At 37.4% G+C, this 17,701-nt stretch overlaps 1 protein-coding gene across 2 annotated transcripts in view; it reads right to left on the bottom strand.

Moving 5' to 3' along the window:
• The window catches only part of LOC123313543 (protein sidekick), a 48,136-nt gene that overhangs the window by 10,678 nt on the left and 19,757 nt on the right, over positions 1-17,701 (bottom strand). For both annotated transcript variants that reach the window (XM_044898473.1, XM_044898472.1), the window contains exons 2-6: positions 9,372-9,467; positions 1,605-1,781; positions 1,050-1,266; positions 774-977; positions 58-387 (exon numbers count right to left, since the gene is read on the bottom strand). In XM_044898473.1, coding sequence (XP_044754408.1) covers positions 58-387; positions 774-977; positions 1,050-1,266; positions 1,605-1,781; positions 9,372-9,467 — 1,024 coding nt within the window. The remainder of the gene's footprint in view (positions 1-57; positions 388-773; positions 978-1,049; positions 1,267-1,604; positions 1,782-9,371; positions 9,468-17,701) is intronic.

Raw genomic sequence — 17,701 nt, forward strand, 5'->3', positions numbered from 1 at the left:
TGAGAATTAACCAAAAATAAGGGATTCAATTGTACAAAATCGAAAAAACCCATTTACCTATTGCTGTTGAAATCAATGGCGACGCTGTTCATATACCAAGTAACGTTAGGCTTAGGAAGTCCGACAACATCACAAGATAGGGTGACAGGTGATCCATATTCTGCTAGAGTTTCAGCTTTAAGGGTACTAACCGTCCTTGGTTTCTCCAAAACTGATATTTGAGCGAAGGCCGATACGGAAGGGTAACCACCAGATCTCAAGGTGACTCTACACTCGTATTGGCCGCTATGGGTGGTGTTCACGGAGACCAGGGACAAGCTGCGGTTCCATGGGTCGCTTAGGGCGTATGTGATCACCGCGTCATCGATGAGGATGCCATCTTTGAACCTATGAACAAAAAATACTGAAAATCCTATGGTTCCCCAATTCTGAGGGTCATTTGATGGCTTCCACGAGCAAATACTCTGATAATATTGGAAAAGTACGGGCTTTTTCAAGTATCATTTCTACCAACCGCTACTAGGGTCGAATAAAAGTATCATGCAATCAATAATCAACCCTTTATTGAGAAGAACGTTGAGGGAAGACGATGATAGTTACTTTGGATAGCTCTGAAAGAGGAGCCGACCTTGAGGTCGTAGTGCAGTTCAACCTATTTACAAAGTGCCAACTGCTCAACCATGAATATTGTTAAGTATCCATTTAATATCATTGACTTGTGCAAGTGCGATCGGAATCATTGAACCGCATGTATAGATGAACAAGATACTCACCATAGCGTCTCGAGTTCGTGTAACGGTTTGGCGTTCGCAATACAATCCAGACTTGCCTGCGCTGTACCGCGCACGATCTCCATGTCGTCGGGTCCTACAATTATTTTAGGTTCTATTTCTTTGGCAGAATTGCTTTCGATCACATTCAGCTTGATGAAGGGACTGTTGAACTTATTACCCTCCTGGGTGTTTATTGCAACCGCCCTGTAATTAGGAATCGATTTGAAAAATGTTCTGAGTAGTTAAAACACTAAAATAGAGGCGGTTAGTCCTTACCTGTAAGCTCTTTGGTCAGTTAAGTCAGTAGATAAAATAATTAGTTGATTGCTTTTTGATTTGGCATATTTTTGAGCGTAGGGCAGACCGCCCTCGTCAGTCTGCCATGTCACGTCTGGCGGTGGGGTAGACTCGATATCCGGCAAATCCAAGATTGCTGCGTCCCCTTCTTCCACTGTGACATTCTTCCCTGTAGTGTCCTTGAAAACGTTCATGTCTGCAAAAATGGGGAATTACTCGAAATGAATATGCCAAGTTTGGATTAGACGTATAGACGACACTGTGTGTGTGTGTGTGTTTGTATAAATTTATTTGGGCGTGTGTGTTTGTATAAATTTATTTGTGCGTGAGTGTTTGCGCGTGCGCGTTTGTGGTCTTTGTGTGTTTGAAAATCATGTTTCTTAAAAAAAATTCCTACTAATCCACTTCAAAGTGGATTCCTCCTGTTTTTTTCGAAAATTGTATGAATCGCTAACTTAATATTAGGAGATGTTTTTCTGCGTTCGCTTTCAATCAGCATACTGCCCATATAGATTTATTTCGGTTAATACTTACATGCTACAGTGACTTTCATTTCTTCGCTGAGTATGGCTCCTATCTTATTTGCGGCCACGCATCTATAGCTGCCTTCGTCAGTCCTTTTCGAAGATATTATTTTGTAGAAGGGGTCCGTGGAGAAGTCTGAGATCATGACCCCGTCTTTCAGCCATCGGAATTGTGGAGGAGGGTTTCCTATAAAAACATGCAACGTATGGTTAATCCTATGAATACATTCGATTATTTATTATTTCAGAAGTCCATTACACAGAGTCAGACCTTGACTCGTACAAATATTTCAACATTATTCTTCACTTTTTTCCTATACCATTTTTTCTGATTCGGCACTGATAAAAATTTATAGCCATTTTAAGATTTCATAAAAAGCTGTGCCAACCCTGGAAGAACAGAATTACCTTCAGAATAACAAGCTAAATCTGTGGCACAACACATCTTGAAATAATTCGAAAACGGCGCATTATACCAGAAAATATTAAGCAAACTTTTATTTTACAAAACGTTCAAATATTCATTAGATATAGTCCAACTTAGTTTCAAGAGTTGGATTCTTTGACTTTTTGGTTTTTTATGGTACGTAATGATTATAATAAAAAAATTGGAAGACGTGGATGATATCTTGGGTTCGAAAAAGATTCTTCAAATAAATGAAAAGTTGTATTCCGAAATTAATTTCATTCGATAAAACCGTTTGTGGGATAGACCTAAAAATAACATTTTTTTTATGGTTTTTTAACAGCCTGTATCTTTCAAACCGAGCTGATTCGGGCAAAATGGCAAAGAAAAAGGGTGTTTCTTTTGACCTCAAGAATCTACTGTTTACATATATTTGTACGAGTCAAAGGCTCACCCTGTTTATACAGATTTTTAGACTATTAGAGGCAAAAGCAGTTCTACGTCCGTTTTGGTTTTTTCTAATGAAGAACCTTTGGAGCCCGATCAAATAATAAACGAAAGAGAATTTCAAATGAATAATTAGTCCCAGATACACCAATTAGGTTTATTAACCAAGCCATCAAGTTTGAAATATGATTGAAAAATTGCTGGTTTTCCCACTTATGAAATTGGCGAACGAACGGCGTTTGAAATGAACAAATCAGTATTACAGCTGCTGCATGAATGGACCTAATAGGCATCACTTTCATAAAATACGCGATGCTATGGGGTCCAACTTATTGTGAACGTCGCAGCTAATGGATATTTCAGGTTCTTCATCGATACTTTTACAAACCAACGACCATTTGAATTTTTTTTCCACCGAACCATTCTCTTGAAACTTTTCAACAATTTGGGCCACACACCTCGCATTTGGATGATTTATCCAAAGGGGTGCATCTGTCAAATCAATTTATTATTCAGATTCAGATACGGAAGTGACATCAGCAAGGCAAATTAGACGAAATAGTAGTAGCACATCAAAATTATCAACCTTCATATTCAAAACGAATGTCTTCACCAAAATTTTTCATTCACCATCGACGCATGAAATGATAATAATCTATGCGGCAATAAAATAAATCACTTGTGATTAATGAACCATTATGCACTGATTTTCTATCAATTCATTAATCCCTTGTGATTTATGAGCCATTATTCACTGATTTTTAAAATTCATATTCAGAATTGCAGAGAGGAGCCTCTGAACGATTCAATAATGAAATGTCTGTTGTAGTAGGGAATATTGAGATATTCATTTCGAATACAGATGTTTTTGAAAATGAGGTGTGATATATTAGAAATAATATTCTACTCGCATAATAGGCTCGCTGAATAATATACAATTTGGTTATTGGACATGCGTCTTTTTGAATGCCACACTGTTTGAATGATTTTTAGGGACGTGTCTGAACATTCGAAACTGACTACGCCACTGGCCGCAGATGCCTTCATACGACGTATAAAAGTAAACAATTAAACCCATAAATCAAAAGATCCATGAATTTCCGAACATGATGCTCAGGTCACCGGTAAGAAAACAAAAAAAATCACGCCTGTTTTTCAGCTTTTCTTTAATGTTGATGACGCTGACGAGGCCGGATGGATCACGAATGTTTTTTCTTCCGTCCAAATATTTATTATAATGGATATTAGACGCTTTGAATACCCCAGGGAAATGCGTTATTATAAACATCGTTGTTTGGTGCAGCTCCAAACATATAGGAGTCAATAGCGGTGCTAGATAATCAAGTTTACAATCTTATCTGTTAGGCCTGTTTGTTCGCTCCGCCCGCTACACGGTGAGATTAAAAATAAAATTGAGGGATTCTGTTTAATTGGGGTCATACGTTATGTAGCTGAGCTTTTAGGAATAGGCAAGACGAAAAATGCTCATCGTTGAATGAGACTCCAATTATTCAACAAATATTTGGAAAGAGTATCTACTCTTTGCATTCTACATCTGTAGAATGCACGTTGAAAAAGAAATAGAAATATATTTTGGATATTTAGAAGGCAAGATTTGAATTTCGCGCCATTGTGGCTGCAATGACACATTGACATAAGAATGAGAGACCTGTCACAACAAATGAGCGAGAGAGTTTTCCAATTATTCTTACCAAACCCTTTTTTTTTCTAATCAACCGCAAATATCAGATTATGTTTTCATTTTTGATTCGAGCTGAAAAGATGGACCTCGCAATAATAACTTCATACATATTCCATCGCTATAAGTCTATCACATAGACATAGAAACATATGTCTCTATGTCTATGGTCTATCAAAAGGGCATGCTGTTGTTGCGTCAATGAAATAACGAGTTAGCGCCGATAATGAAGAAAAAGAGATATTACAAGACAGGAAATGGTTTAAGTTTCACAGCATAAAACAAACATATCCACATTCTTGAACCAGAACTAACTGTTTCGTAGTTTTTTCAATACTTTCATTGCCCCTTCATTGCCTTCTTGTGGTTAGTACTCGTCGCATCGACGAAACACGTAACCATGGGATGAAGAAGAAGAAGTCGTCTTCGGTCTTCATCATGTCGTTTCCTGGAGATAATTACAGGTGGTAGACTCTCATTCAGACCGTCCTCCACAATATAAAACGCAACCCATAAAGAAATGAAATTTCCACGGTATATATTCCCACGTGTATTTTTTATATTAATGGCATCGATCGATTTGGCATCAGTGGTCACCCCTAATTAAATAGTTTTCAATGACTACAGAATGTCAAATCAAAAAAACAAAAATCTATATTCTATGATCCTCGAGAATTCCGACCATTTCGCACTAAAGTATTCACAAAGCTTCTTCAAGTCACTTCCTGTACATAGCTACAGGTGGAATCAAGGTCTGTCTATATTTATGAACCATCTTTCACTTTATATTAATGATGTCACCTAATTGACCTCAGTTTCAATCCTGTTTCAATCTTTGAATATACGGTCCCTCAGTTACTCCAAAGAGGTCAAAAGACATAATCCTAAGGCGTAAATGAACCGGTGAATTTTTCATGGTTCCGAGTAAGGAATGGAAATGCGACCATTCGTACATGAATATGGAAACTCCAGCCGATTTTGACAAAAGGCTAGTCGATAAAAAGGGAATAATTAATTTTTAGTCATCGAGGAATCCCTGAAAAATACTGCTTGTGATTTCAAAAATATTTCTTTCCGTGCACTGCACACACGATCATTCAGGATGAAAAAGACAGTTGTAAAACTTCCACTGTATCGTGGTAAATTCAAAAGTTCTCCCTCACTAAATTTTAATTAGGATTCGAAACTTGTCAGGACAAGTTACGTGGCATCTTTCGGATAGATTCGGGTCTGAGTTAATTGGACAGGATCCATTTTATTTTTTTCTCATCCCTGTTATCGAAGATACACCACGAATATATGGGGCTGAAGAAATTTCAATTCGTTTCCGGATTATTGTCTTAGAAGGCTTGGCCCCAAACCTTATACAACGAGAAAATATTATATTTCAGGGGGAAACGGAAGTACGGGTTCGAATCCCACATGGGAGATTAAAGGTGAGTGAGAAAACACAATAAGATGAGAAATATAGGCTTTGTTTGGATACGCACTTAGGGCACTTGCGAATCGGTTCAAAGTTGAAGAACAGCAGAGACATGGAAATCTATACACGATCCCACTTCGATTATGGGACTCTTTTGAACCGACCTGGAATCATACTAAAAAAAAACTAAGGGATTAACTGAATTGAAATGAACTTTTTTCCCATGAAATAATAACGATAATATCCCATCGACTGACCAATTATCGAAAGTTTTTGGTTATCCTTTGAGATACTCATAGAAATGTAATATGAACATAAAGCATCAGGTTCCATAAGGCACAGAGAGAGTCTCTATGTCTATGATCAGGCATCATAGAACATAGAAGACTAATGTAACAACTTGACAAGTCTCATAGATTAATAAAGTTGAGAATTATCGAAAGTTTTTGGTTATCCATTGAGATAGAGGACCAATGCGACAGCTCGCAAATTTAGAGTTTCACGAAAAGAAAATAATTTCAGGAAACACTGAGTTCAAAATAATATGAAAATGGTACACAAAACTGTTAATACCAATCCCCTGGCTGTTTCAAGAAGTCTTCACGTCTCCTACTTAATAATCGCCTGGCATAAAACTATGCAGTTAACAACGTTGTGAATGTTAATGTGTGAAGTTGATGTGCCTTAGGAATCAACGTTTCATTCATGCATAATTTCTTTGTTGCTAGACAGGAAGCGCCTTTGGGAATCCGTCTTCAGACTGATTATTTTCGAGAGAAAATCTTCGAGTGACGGAGCTGGCAATCTTACCTCAAAGCATGTAAGTGACATATATGTCACGGTGATCCGAAAATTTTCGGTTCTTTGGGGATATAAAGTAACTATTGGTAGGTAGTAATAAAAAGTCTAGGGATCGGGAAGAATAAACATGCTTTATTATATTAGAAGCATTCATATTGGTGAAATGACAGCTATTTACTTGAGATTTTTTTTGACATAATTAGCTACGAGTGCCCAATTGATCAAAAAGTATCGATGGTCACTAGAATCGACTTCAAGCGGAACATAGATATGATTTAACAAGAAGATATAGCTTTTCAATAAATCATCTAAATCGAGTAATGTCAGATTTAAGACGGAAACTATTGACATGTGTCGAATTCACTCGGCACTTCTCGAACCACCGTAGCCAACGTAAATTCAGCTGAAATGTTTGAAGATACTGCAATAAGGGATTAAAAGTGTCTATCGATAGCTTTCCCAGAAAGTGCACATCGCCGTCGTCAATTCAACATCGTAAATTGTCGCTAATGACAGCTTTCAACGGCGTCCCTTCTCGTTTCCGATTCTTCAAATTCGAGTTGGGCGAAGTTTGTGTCATCGATTTCCATTTAAAAATTCATGCTGCTTTGCAATTCGTGTAAACCATCTTCGGGCTGATGCAACTATTTCAAAATTCATTATCCAGATAGAGTTCCCGTTAACATTATAACGTACTCTGTGAATTAGAAAACATACTATCGGACTCGGTATTAGGTTAATGAAAGTGCACCGTTATCGTGTCAAGGGAAGATAAAGTGAATGCTGAATGACGAATATGGATGCCCTTTTCTAATAAGTTATGTAATTTTGTATCAATTTTTTTTATTCGACGATAAATCGGTCGAAGAATTCATGTTAGTTATTGTTGGGAAATGAAATGATTTAGAATGTATGGAAATTAATCATCATACAGTTTAGTACCTACATTTGTACACAACTTATTACGTTCTCATATGTACATGTATGAAGCCTGTACATGAATATTGGCCAATCGAAATGCAGCGTTGGACGATCTTACTGTTCATTATTCCTGTGAAACATAAATGTGGAACCGCAAAAAATTAATATAAAGGCTCGTTTTGCCGCTGTTTCCTTGGCCTTATTGATCGCTGGAACTAATCTTCCTTCCAATCAGTCTTACAACACCTCGGCCAAGTCCAGAATGGGATTTTATGGCCGTGTGAGAGATTCTTATAAGTCGGCCGAGAAAGAATTGATTGGGTTTTTATACGCCGAAATTAATGAGATACCAGAGAGCTCGAGGTACCTATGCAAGAAATGGCGAAGAGGAGTTTTGAGAATAGCTAAACTAGATTCATGACGCAGAGGCATCTTTTTGCATCCACAACTACTTTTATTGTTGAAGGCATGCCCCCGCGCTCCATTTCAAGATTTTTGTCATTTGTAAACTGATTTTTAGACAGATGACAACTAAAAACTACTAATTAAATTTAACACAATACGCTTCAACAACTTATCTCGAAATGCTTAAAATTTACTATCAAAATATTATAGCTTATACAAGTAGTACACGAGTTTCACCTTTACGTCTATTTGCATTGAAAAAACAATCAATTTCATAAATACCGAGGCAAAAAATACTACTTTTCGTTATCGACGAGTCGAATGGGTACTACCCACCCCTGCCCGTCATCGGAGTTTACCCCGCTCTGTGATCGCTGCTCATCTTAATACCATAGATATATTAAACACAGTGTTTAATAAGTCTATGGTCAAGACTGACGTTAACCACAATCTGACATAAATTATTATTTTCTGTGATCATCGATGTCTGTCAGGTCAAAATTTTGACCTATTTCTTAATTTTTTTGGTATATGACCGATGAGAAAGCATAAACCCCAGATTTTATTGAGAAATAATACACAGGCAGTATCTTCGGATGACGACCGGAATCAACACCGAAATTATAAGGCTTGTTCATCAATCCCTTAGGACAGGTAGATATCTCGCCGGTTCTTTAATGTCGTATGAGGTTCGCGGCACCCCGTCGTAAAACGGGGGGCGGCTGTAGATTTCGAGATCGGATGAATTTTTGATGGTCGGTAGATGGATTCGCGCCTGGGGTAGGAGTACTTAGCTCTTTACGGTCCCGGGCCCGGACTCTGTACCAGAAGCGCGGTTAATACACGCCTTCGCTTTATGACCGACTTGACGGTCAGTCCGAGGATAATTTTTTCGGTTTTGTAGCAAAAAAAGGAAGAGGATTTGTCTCGTACGGCTATCGCTGAATATGGCCCCGATGTGGGCTTTAAAGGCACAGAATTTTACGGTAAGGTTATGTGTCTTTTCGCAACTTCAATACCTGAGAATATCGAATTGAAGTTTATTTCTTGTTTCAAAAATAACTTTTTTATGAAGAGAAGGTGAAACTCGTGAAAATACTGTAAGTAGATCTTTCTTCGAAGTGGGTAAGAAGATCGGTAGATTAAATACATTGGCTTCGTCCCAGCAGAGTGTTTCAAGAATTCATGAAAATTCTTATTGGAACACCAAAAATCTTCCAAACAAACAACTTAGTACATACTAACTCTAGTTACAAAAAGTGACACCAAGTGGCGCTCTGTGAAGTCATCTAAACAGAAGAAACCATTATATTTGAGCATCTTCTGAAATTGACAGATTTACTTAAGAAATGCTCTCAACCTATCACCCTTCCACTCCTCAACCTCACACTCCACCCTTGTTGGACTTAGAAAACGACCAATTTCTCCAAAATCGACTTCATTGTGGAGATTTACATGTAAAAATGACCCTTATTGCGCCAGAACTCTTGTTGTCTATCTACTGTAGTGTATTGAATTGTGCTTGTAAAATTTGTCAAAGTGCTATTAATGCAACCGAGACTACAGTCTTGTTGTTTATGATGAAGGGATCTGGCCGCTATAAGAAATATTATTTACTCCATCCATTATTCCATTTGTTAATTTCCTTCAATTCGGAAAACAGTGGTTTACTTACCGAATGCCTGACATTGCAAAATTTTGACTGTTCCTAAACGGGTGATGCTACTCGTTGACGTTGACGTGGTGAACCTTGGTGCTTGAAGGAGGTTTTCTGCAAGGAAATCAATAAATTAATATCAGTGCCCTACGACAAATGCACAATTATGGGGTAAGTTTACGCAGAGTTACTAAGAACTAATAACTGAGAAAGGGAGCGAGCTAATTGGCAGAAGGCTTGCTCATGTGTGCCATGGGATTGAACAGTAGATCCTTGAGGTAAAAAAAACACTTATTTCCTTCACCATTTTTTCCAATTCGGCCCTGATAAAAATATATAGCCATTTTAAGTTTTCATAATGATCTGTGTCACCCCTGGATAAACAGAATTACCTTCAGAATAAATAGCTAAATCTGTGACACTACACATCTGTGGATCTTTTGAACAGAGTTGTATTCAGCCAAAGTACCCAATTTCTCAAATTTCACAGATATTTTTTCATTTTTGAACATCAAAGTACTCGAAAACGGCTCATTTTACGAGAAAATATGAAGTATACTTTTATTTTACAAAACATTCAAATATTCATTGGATAGCATCCAACTCAGTTTCAAGAGTTGGGTTCTTTGAATTTTTTGTATTTTTATGGTACGTAATGCGGTCACAATGAGAAAACTGGAAGACGTGGGTGTTAGAAAAAGATTAATCAAATAAATGGAAAACTATATTATGAAATTCATTTAATTCGATAAATCCGTTTGTAAGATAGAACTAAAAATGACAATTTTTTATGGTTTTTCAACAGCCTGTATCTTTTAAACCGAGCCGATTCGGAAAAAATGAAAAAGGAAAAAAGTGTTTCTTTGGACCTCAAGAAATATTTGTACGAGTCAAACACTCGCCCTGTATAAGTATAGTTCAAAAAAAAAAAAAAAACTGGTGTTCATACAAGACATGAAATATTGAAGATTGTTAACATGTGCTTGAACGTAATGCTCAACTTATATGTCCCGAGAAGATTCAATCAATTTTTGAACTTTTTTTTCATTCTTTCCCGAAAAATTTTCATTATCGTACCTCTAAGACCAAAGAAATAGCTATTGCCAATTGCGGGTTTAAAACACCATTGTAAATTTTCGAAATCGGAAGGATCTAAGGAAAACGGACACAGGGCACAGGTCCCCAAAAAATCCCACATAAAATATGAAGCTCTATTTTGTGGTGTCGTAACCGGATCGCCATCTGTACTCCGTCAACAATTTATGGAATCTGAAGGACCCGCCCGGCGTATTTGTGCCCGTAGTAAGTAACGGTCAGGCGACGAAAGCCTTGTCCATTCAATAACATCGTATCCCGGGCTGCCCACAATATTACCCTTGCAGAATTCCGGAGAAATCCTTCCGTACCTATATAGAAAACAATACAACACACCCCCCGCGCTCCCTCGATCGCACATTGTTCCCGAGATTTTACGGTATTCACAAAATACGCCCGAACACACGTAAATTCCTGGTCAGGAACCCCCTGAAATTTTAAATTTCCCGCTACACGGACCACAGAAGATTCGGCCGGTTGTTTATATTCGGCAGGGCAATCGAATTAACTTCCTCAGAATTAACTCTACAACCACACACGTCCGTCACGTATCGGAGTGAGGCGTGGACGAACCTAAAAAATGCGTCTGTCGCGATTCCGAATTTACGATACTGAAATTCTTGAATAATAGAAAAGGTGTACTCGTAAATCGAGCTACTATACGCGTATCCGACAAAAAAAGCTTCGAACGTGGATATTTGACAGATTCATCGAAAATTCTATGTGCCTGGTGTCTGTGATTCAGATATCAAGAACCACAAAATTAACAACATAGAAGAAGACATTTGATAGAGTGATATTTCTATGGAGTGATGAAGATTTGGAGTTGGAAATAAATCCAGATATCTTTTTGTCTTTCGCATTATGACTTGATCACATGACCTAGTAGACAGGTCAAAGAGGGAATAAGAAGCAAAAGAATTGTTAAACTAAAGAGGCTGGGTACATAACCTGAAATTGAGCCGATGAGGGGGTTTTTAAAAGAAAGGAAAACTACTGAACTTAGTTGAGTTGTCAATTTGTGAAGTCTGTCAAAATATCATTTGGACATTTCTATGTAGGTACCTTGCTCAAATCCATCGAATAAATATAATCGAAATTATAAAATACACTGAATATGGTTGATACTTCTGAAGTGGTTTTTATAAGAATGAACACAATGAAACTAATCGAGTTATTCAATTTGGTTAAAGTAATCCAAATTCATGTCAACGAATCACCTCCTATAATTTTCCCGCTAATTTTCTTCGTTCAAACACGTTGATGAAATGAAATTCAACTTGACAGGAACGTTCGTCGATATCATAGATGATTAATTATCAAAAGCTAATTCGACAGCTCTATGGAATTGATTTATCCAAACGTGACGTGACATTATATTCGTCCAGGATTTAATTGATTCCAAACTGTCCACAATTCCGTCATTAAATGTAAGGCAGAGGTGTTATTTCATAATTTTTCAATCGAATTCCTGAACGAATAAGTGATATTTGTTCAATTCCATCCATTAGATTTCAGTTGGCTTGTGTTATGGAATAGGTCTGTGAACTCGATTCATAGAATCTGAATAAGGCCACTTCATCTTTGACCTTTCCTGGATTTCGACATCATTGGAATCGTTAAAATGATTTCTTTGAGATCATTTAAAAATAGTGAATAAGATTTCTCTTTATTCCATATCAGATGTTTCTTTCTTTTCCAATTTATGAAAATATATATTTGTAAACGAATAGAATATAGTTCAATGTAATAATCTGATAAAAAGGGAGTTGAAATATCATATTTCATACACAACCTTCACATTCCGGAAAAATTTCTTTGTTCCTTCGCAATACGAAATTCTGTTTGGACATCCCCGAAAATCTTCTATGATTCATATTCATTTCAACTATCGAAAATAAGGGAAAGCACAGAGAATAACGATAATTCCTTTCGAGGATGACATTTCAGTTAGGATCCCTAATTCTGAATCAATTTCCTCGAAATGAATTACAGCCAATAATCTCACATAGGGACACATTCCGACAGAACAGATTTATTAACCGTCCCACCATGCCCCGATGGCGTCCGCACAAACGTGCGTCGCTTTCGGCTGTTCATTTGTTACAATTTAACCAGCCGCCAAAAATACGGTGCCATTAAAATAAATTACAACATCTCCTTAAATTTCGGAAGGATAAACTTGTGGCATCGCGGGACTTTGCTACCACTCGGGCATATATCCTGCTCAAGTATTATTTAGAGAGGTTTGTGCGGTTCCTCTTGCATCTCGCTATACGCTATTTCCGTAAACAGATCGTTAGCATAATCGAATTTATTCTGTTGTGCTATTAACCATCGAATTTCTCATCAAATTTTCGAGGCACATTCATTTGATTTCACTGCAGGGATTCTGGAGAAACCTGTTTTTACTTTAGGGAACGCAGCCGTATTTCTTTTTATGGTTGAAGTGATGGAAGAATGCCATTGGGAACACAATATAGTTTACAATTTCTGAATACAAATAATGGAACTAGACCACTTGAAGGATGAGTAATGAAAAGGGCAGATTGGAAGTGTTGGTTAAACGTAAAATAATGCGTATATGCGATTAAATGTGTACCAAGAGTAGTAATACCCACATGGCAAAGGTTGCAATTACGCTTTAGATGGTAATCTATAATATCGGACTGCTGATGCAGAGAAATGATGAGGATTAAGTAAGCAGCTCTGGAATTATGGCATCAATATTCCACAATAATGAGATCGTATAAGGAAAAACCGGATAACATTTTTCAGTTTTTCAGTGAATCGATCGTTGAATCATTTATTTCAAATATATTCCTTCGAAGGTTGAATGTTTCAATTGGTATTATTAAAAGAGGAGTATTTCAGTTGGCAACACTGCGCGCAATATTTTTTTCTTTATTTTTCGTGCGCCATTATGAGCATAGTTCCAATATGCGTATTCTATGAAAGCCTCGCCAGTGCAGTCGATCAAATATAGCCTTTATTGACTTATAGTGGCCAAAAATAAACATGGACTGTGTTTAATGAGCTCGGTTTGTTTTCGGCGTCTATGCATTTCAGCACTTCTGGTGTTTTGACTGCTCTCAAATTGTTACGCCTGAATTCGACGGCCGATGTTCAATTGTCTAAGCTCGACAACGTAATCATAGATAATTCCGTCCGTCAACGAGTTCATTTACGAGCTGAAGAAGGTTTCTGTTTGGCATTTCGTTCAAAACATTATTTTTGTTAACGTATGTAGTAAGGTGTATTTTGTTATTTTAAGAGTACTTATCCTATGGTATACTTATAAACAGGATAAACTGGCGGCGATTACTCAAGCAAAAATTGATTATTTCAACGATTGGCAACAGATGGGAAATTTATATTCTCTGGTTCCAATAAACGTCGAAAATGTTTACTATTTAAATTCTGTGCTTCATCTATCAATTTTGAACCACTGAATTAGATCTTAGATCTTCTCTATTACGAAAGAGTAGGCGTCCCGGATAATCGCTGGTCATAGAGAGCAGCTCTTCAAGCTGTCAACTCGAAGATACGATGCTTCTTATTTTTTTTATGCTCAGTTAAATTTGACGATCGACTCAATATGTTGAACATCGAAATATATATGATGATTGAAATGCGAAGCTAGTGCATTATTTCAACGCTATATCAGTTACATAAATAATTACGCTGACGGGTGTATGGGCCGACCGACGGGATAACCGACGTGGAGTCAGGTGAAATTAGATGAACAAAGTAGTTAGGAAGATCTAATATTTTCGTGTCGTTGAAAACCCTTCCGCACGTAATCCGACGCGAAAACAAAAAAATCTGAAAGAATCTCTATGGCGGAATGCTCATTCGATGAACCACTAATCCCTTCTCATTATTGGTCGCGTTTCAAGGATGTACGTGACGATACCACGATCGAATAACAAAAGGGTTATAAGTACATCCCTGAAATCACCCACTCCCTTTCATGTATACGGTCTCTATGGGCATTGACGAAATCTGATATGATCTTTGGTTAGTCCGTTAATTAATCCCACAAGCAATGGAAAAAATATCTATGTTTCGTCGAGGTTCTTAAAATTCACTCAATGACGCAGTTGTCATAAGAAATAACAGGATTGACAACGGAAGAGAAAAATATATTAAGTTTTTTGTTACGTCAAATATGTAAGTATCAAAAACGACGTTAGTTGTCTACCTCTTCTACTCAGGAAATGAAACTCAAGCTTCTGACTAAGTTATTTTTAGTACACGATGCAGGTCTCTCATTAACATACAATAAAATTTTTAAATAGTTAAAATATGAGGATATTCGGTAATTTACATAAATGTCTTCGAGTCATTTTGTTGATGATGAAATATTCGTGTTTCAGTTAATGGAATACACAAATTATATTTCACTCCTGTTCCAGTTACCTTTTGCTAGAACCAAGTGTGATTTATTTAGACAGAATCCACTCGATTGAAAACCTACTTCGATATTTTCTGGTCTACTATGTCAGGGTGGTAGGCCTGAATTCGTATCTGTCGGTGTTTTAAAGCTAACATCAACGTGTCCGAATGATTTTTTCATGAAGTACGGAAGAATGATCGCTTTGCATTCATCATTCCGAATAGATGCTTTAGAAAAAAAGCTCGCAGATATTTGTTTCGGTTATCGACGACCAGAGATTTATTGTACGGTCGAGTTTGAAGTTTACGCGTATTTCTGCCAGATTCCGTTTTCGATCGGATGCAAAACCGGTCTCTATTACACTGCAAACGCTTCGGTATGCCGTACGTCAATTTAGCTCGTTACAGGTTTCGCTCGAAAAAAAAAAATATCGACAATGTCGTCTGTTTTACAGATGAATATCGTCGTTTCGGATCTATGCTTCTTGTACATCCTTCTTATCTAGATGGCAATCCCTATCCACAGAATGGAATATTTCACACAGAAATGTATGACTTATGTTTTATGTCTATGTCCTTCCATCAATCAACTAAATTATGAAAAAAATTAGCTATTTCGTGGTGAACCTTGAATTTAACCGCTGAATGCTTGAAGTTATGCACTACGTAAAAACAAAACATAAATTTTTGAATAAATTCCATTGCTTAGATAGTCGAATCATATTCCGTCTCTTTGGTGGAATTCATAGAAATTTTGATAGCCGTTTGACGACCATAGTTTCAGCCCCTTCATACCCAGTGCATATTCCTTACTAAATTCATGACTCTATGAAAAATATGATATGATATTTTATGATGAACTCTAACCACGCGCAAAAAGTGAGAATAGAATTTCCATCCCGACTGATCTGAACATATCTGGTTCGTATGATCTGTCTATTGATGCGTACCATTCTCAATTGATGGATGTCATGCATTTAATTTTCTTGCGCTCGATCTAATCAATGGGTCAGTCACTCCCTCAGGCACCGTTGAAAGGATGGAACGTCAGCATGAACAACACTTTGCTTTGCATCGTTTAACAGTTCGCTCAATTGGATAAATTCGTGCCAATGTGATATGGATAAGTAATAGGAGCGTAAAGCGTTTAGGACACTCGTATTCTATGGTCGAGAAGACTTGTTAACGAAACGATGTACGAGGGTAGGTGCGGATATGCGATCTTCATTGTAAAAATTGAGGATGACGATTAGCAATTATTCTTTTGTTGATTGATTATTATCAATTCCAATTACGAAGGGATGACCTACAGCAGACTAGACTTCAAGGAGTTGCACTGCGGCCTATGATCTATGAACCTACTACAAATGTCAGATTTGTCCATAAACAATACCGAATTGAATCAGAGAATAATATTGCATAAAATGAATATGTGACGTTTCAAAATGAGATTTCTATGAATAATCCCTGTTGTCCATTCGCAGATCGTAGACTCGATGGTCTTCAAGTGTTGCGTTCGCGAGATCCTTAATCCGTCAAAAGGGACCACAGTCGCGCGTCATTGTTGAACATAATTGAAAACCCATCATAAAGGAGCGTTCCCGCTAAACCGCGTTACTCTTTTTACGTGGAAAAAGACGGCCGAATAGGAACAGTCGGCGGCATCTATTGAATGTAGTAATTTGAATATCACACTCATCTTTTCAATTCGGTTCAATTTATTCCGGGAATCTACTCCGTCTCTGTGGCAGTTGTCAAAAGAGGAGGCGGGCTTCCGTTATTCCTTTTTTCATCCGGATCCCCGAAACGAAGTATGTTGCAACTGTTGAATTGGGATTTCCGGGTTCCTGGTCGCGAAACGAGAAGCGGGACCAGGTGGCGAAGACGCGAGTTGTTCGCGGCATCGATAATGCACTCTTGGCGGTGTGGGATCGATTCGGATTTTTAGAATAATGCGATAAGTATCTTTAGAGAGGGGCCGAGATCGCTCACTCACCGAATTTAGGTGTATATTTTTAATGATCAGATTCCACTTAAAATTTCCACTTATTTTTCTATGACTACAATGTCAGTTTTTGACATCTGACGCGCGATGGAACCAGAGAGCATAGAAATTAATTCACTCCCTTCTTTTTGTCACGCGAAGAAGTGACAGAGCGACACAACAAACCAATTGTCCATTATACAGAAGGAGATAAATGACTGGATAAGGGATAAGCGAGCAAATGTATTCGCGTTTTCATATAAGAAGAAATAATCTTCTATATCTATGATTAGGTAAATTTTTACCAGTGACATATTCATAGAATTATAGGCATAGACTGTCTGTCATGAATTATCAAATTCTTCTCTTTTTTGGGAATCTAGTAACTCTGTGATAAAAATTGAAAGCTCCTCGCCAGGCTGTCAAGGCTGCCAGTCATAGATAACTGTCTGTTTGAAAGAAGCTTGAAAGAAAGGAGGTAAAAATCGTGAATTATACACAGGAAAAATGAAGTAAAGAGTGTGAAAATAATCATCCGTGGCTAGTTCAATCTCAAGCAGCTGAAATTATGATGAGAAAATAAGCAATTTGAAAGAACGAATCTACATGTCCCACAATTACGTTTATTTTATGGGTACGCGAAAATTTCAGAGAATTCAATTATAATTTTCTGGCGTTATTCGTTCGGTTGAAATATTTGTCCTTGACCCATGCAACCTCTAAATAATCACATCAATTTTTTCATGAGTTCATTCATTCATCCAGTCGCAAAACAGACACCCACCACAGAACTTTTTTGTCTCGGCGCTTGTTGCCGACGTTTCGTATAAAATTTAATCGACGCTGACACAAGGCCTGCCATGAACAATTC

This window comes from Coccinella septempunctata, chromosome 5, assembly GCF_907165205.1.
Source record: "Coccinella septempunctata chromosome 5, icCocSept1.1, whole genome shotgun sequence".
NCBI classification, from domain to species: domain Eukaryota; kingdom Metazoa; phylum Arthropoda; class Insecta; order Coleoptera; family Coccinellidae; genus Coccinella; species Coccinella septempunctata.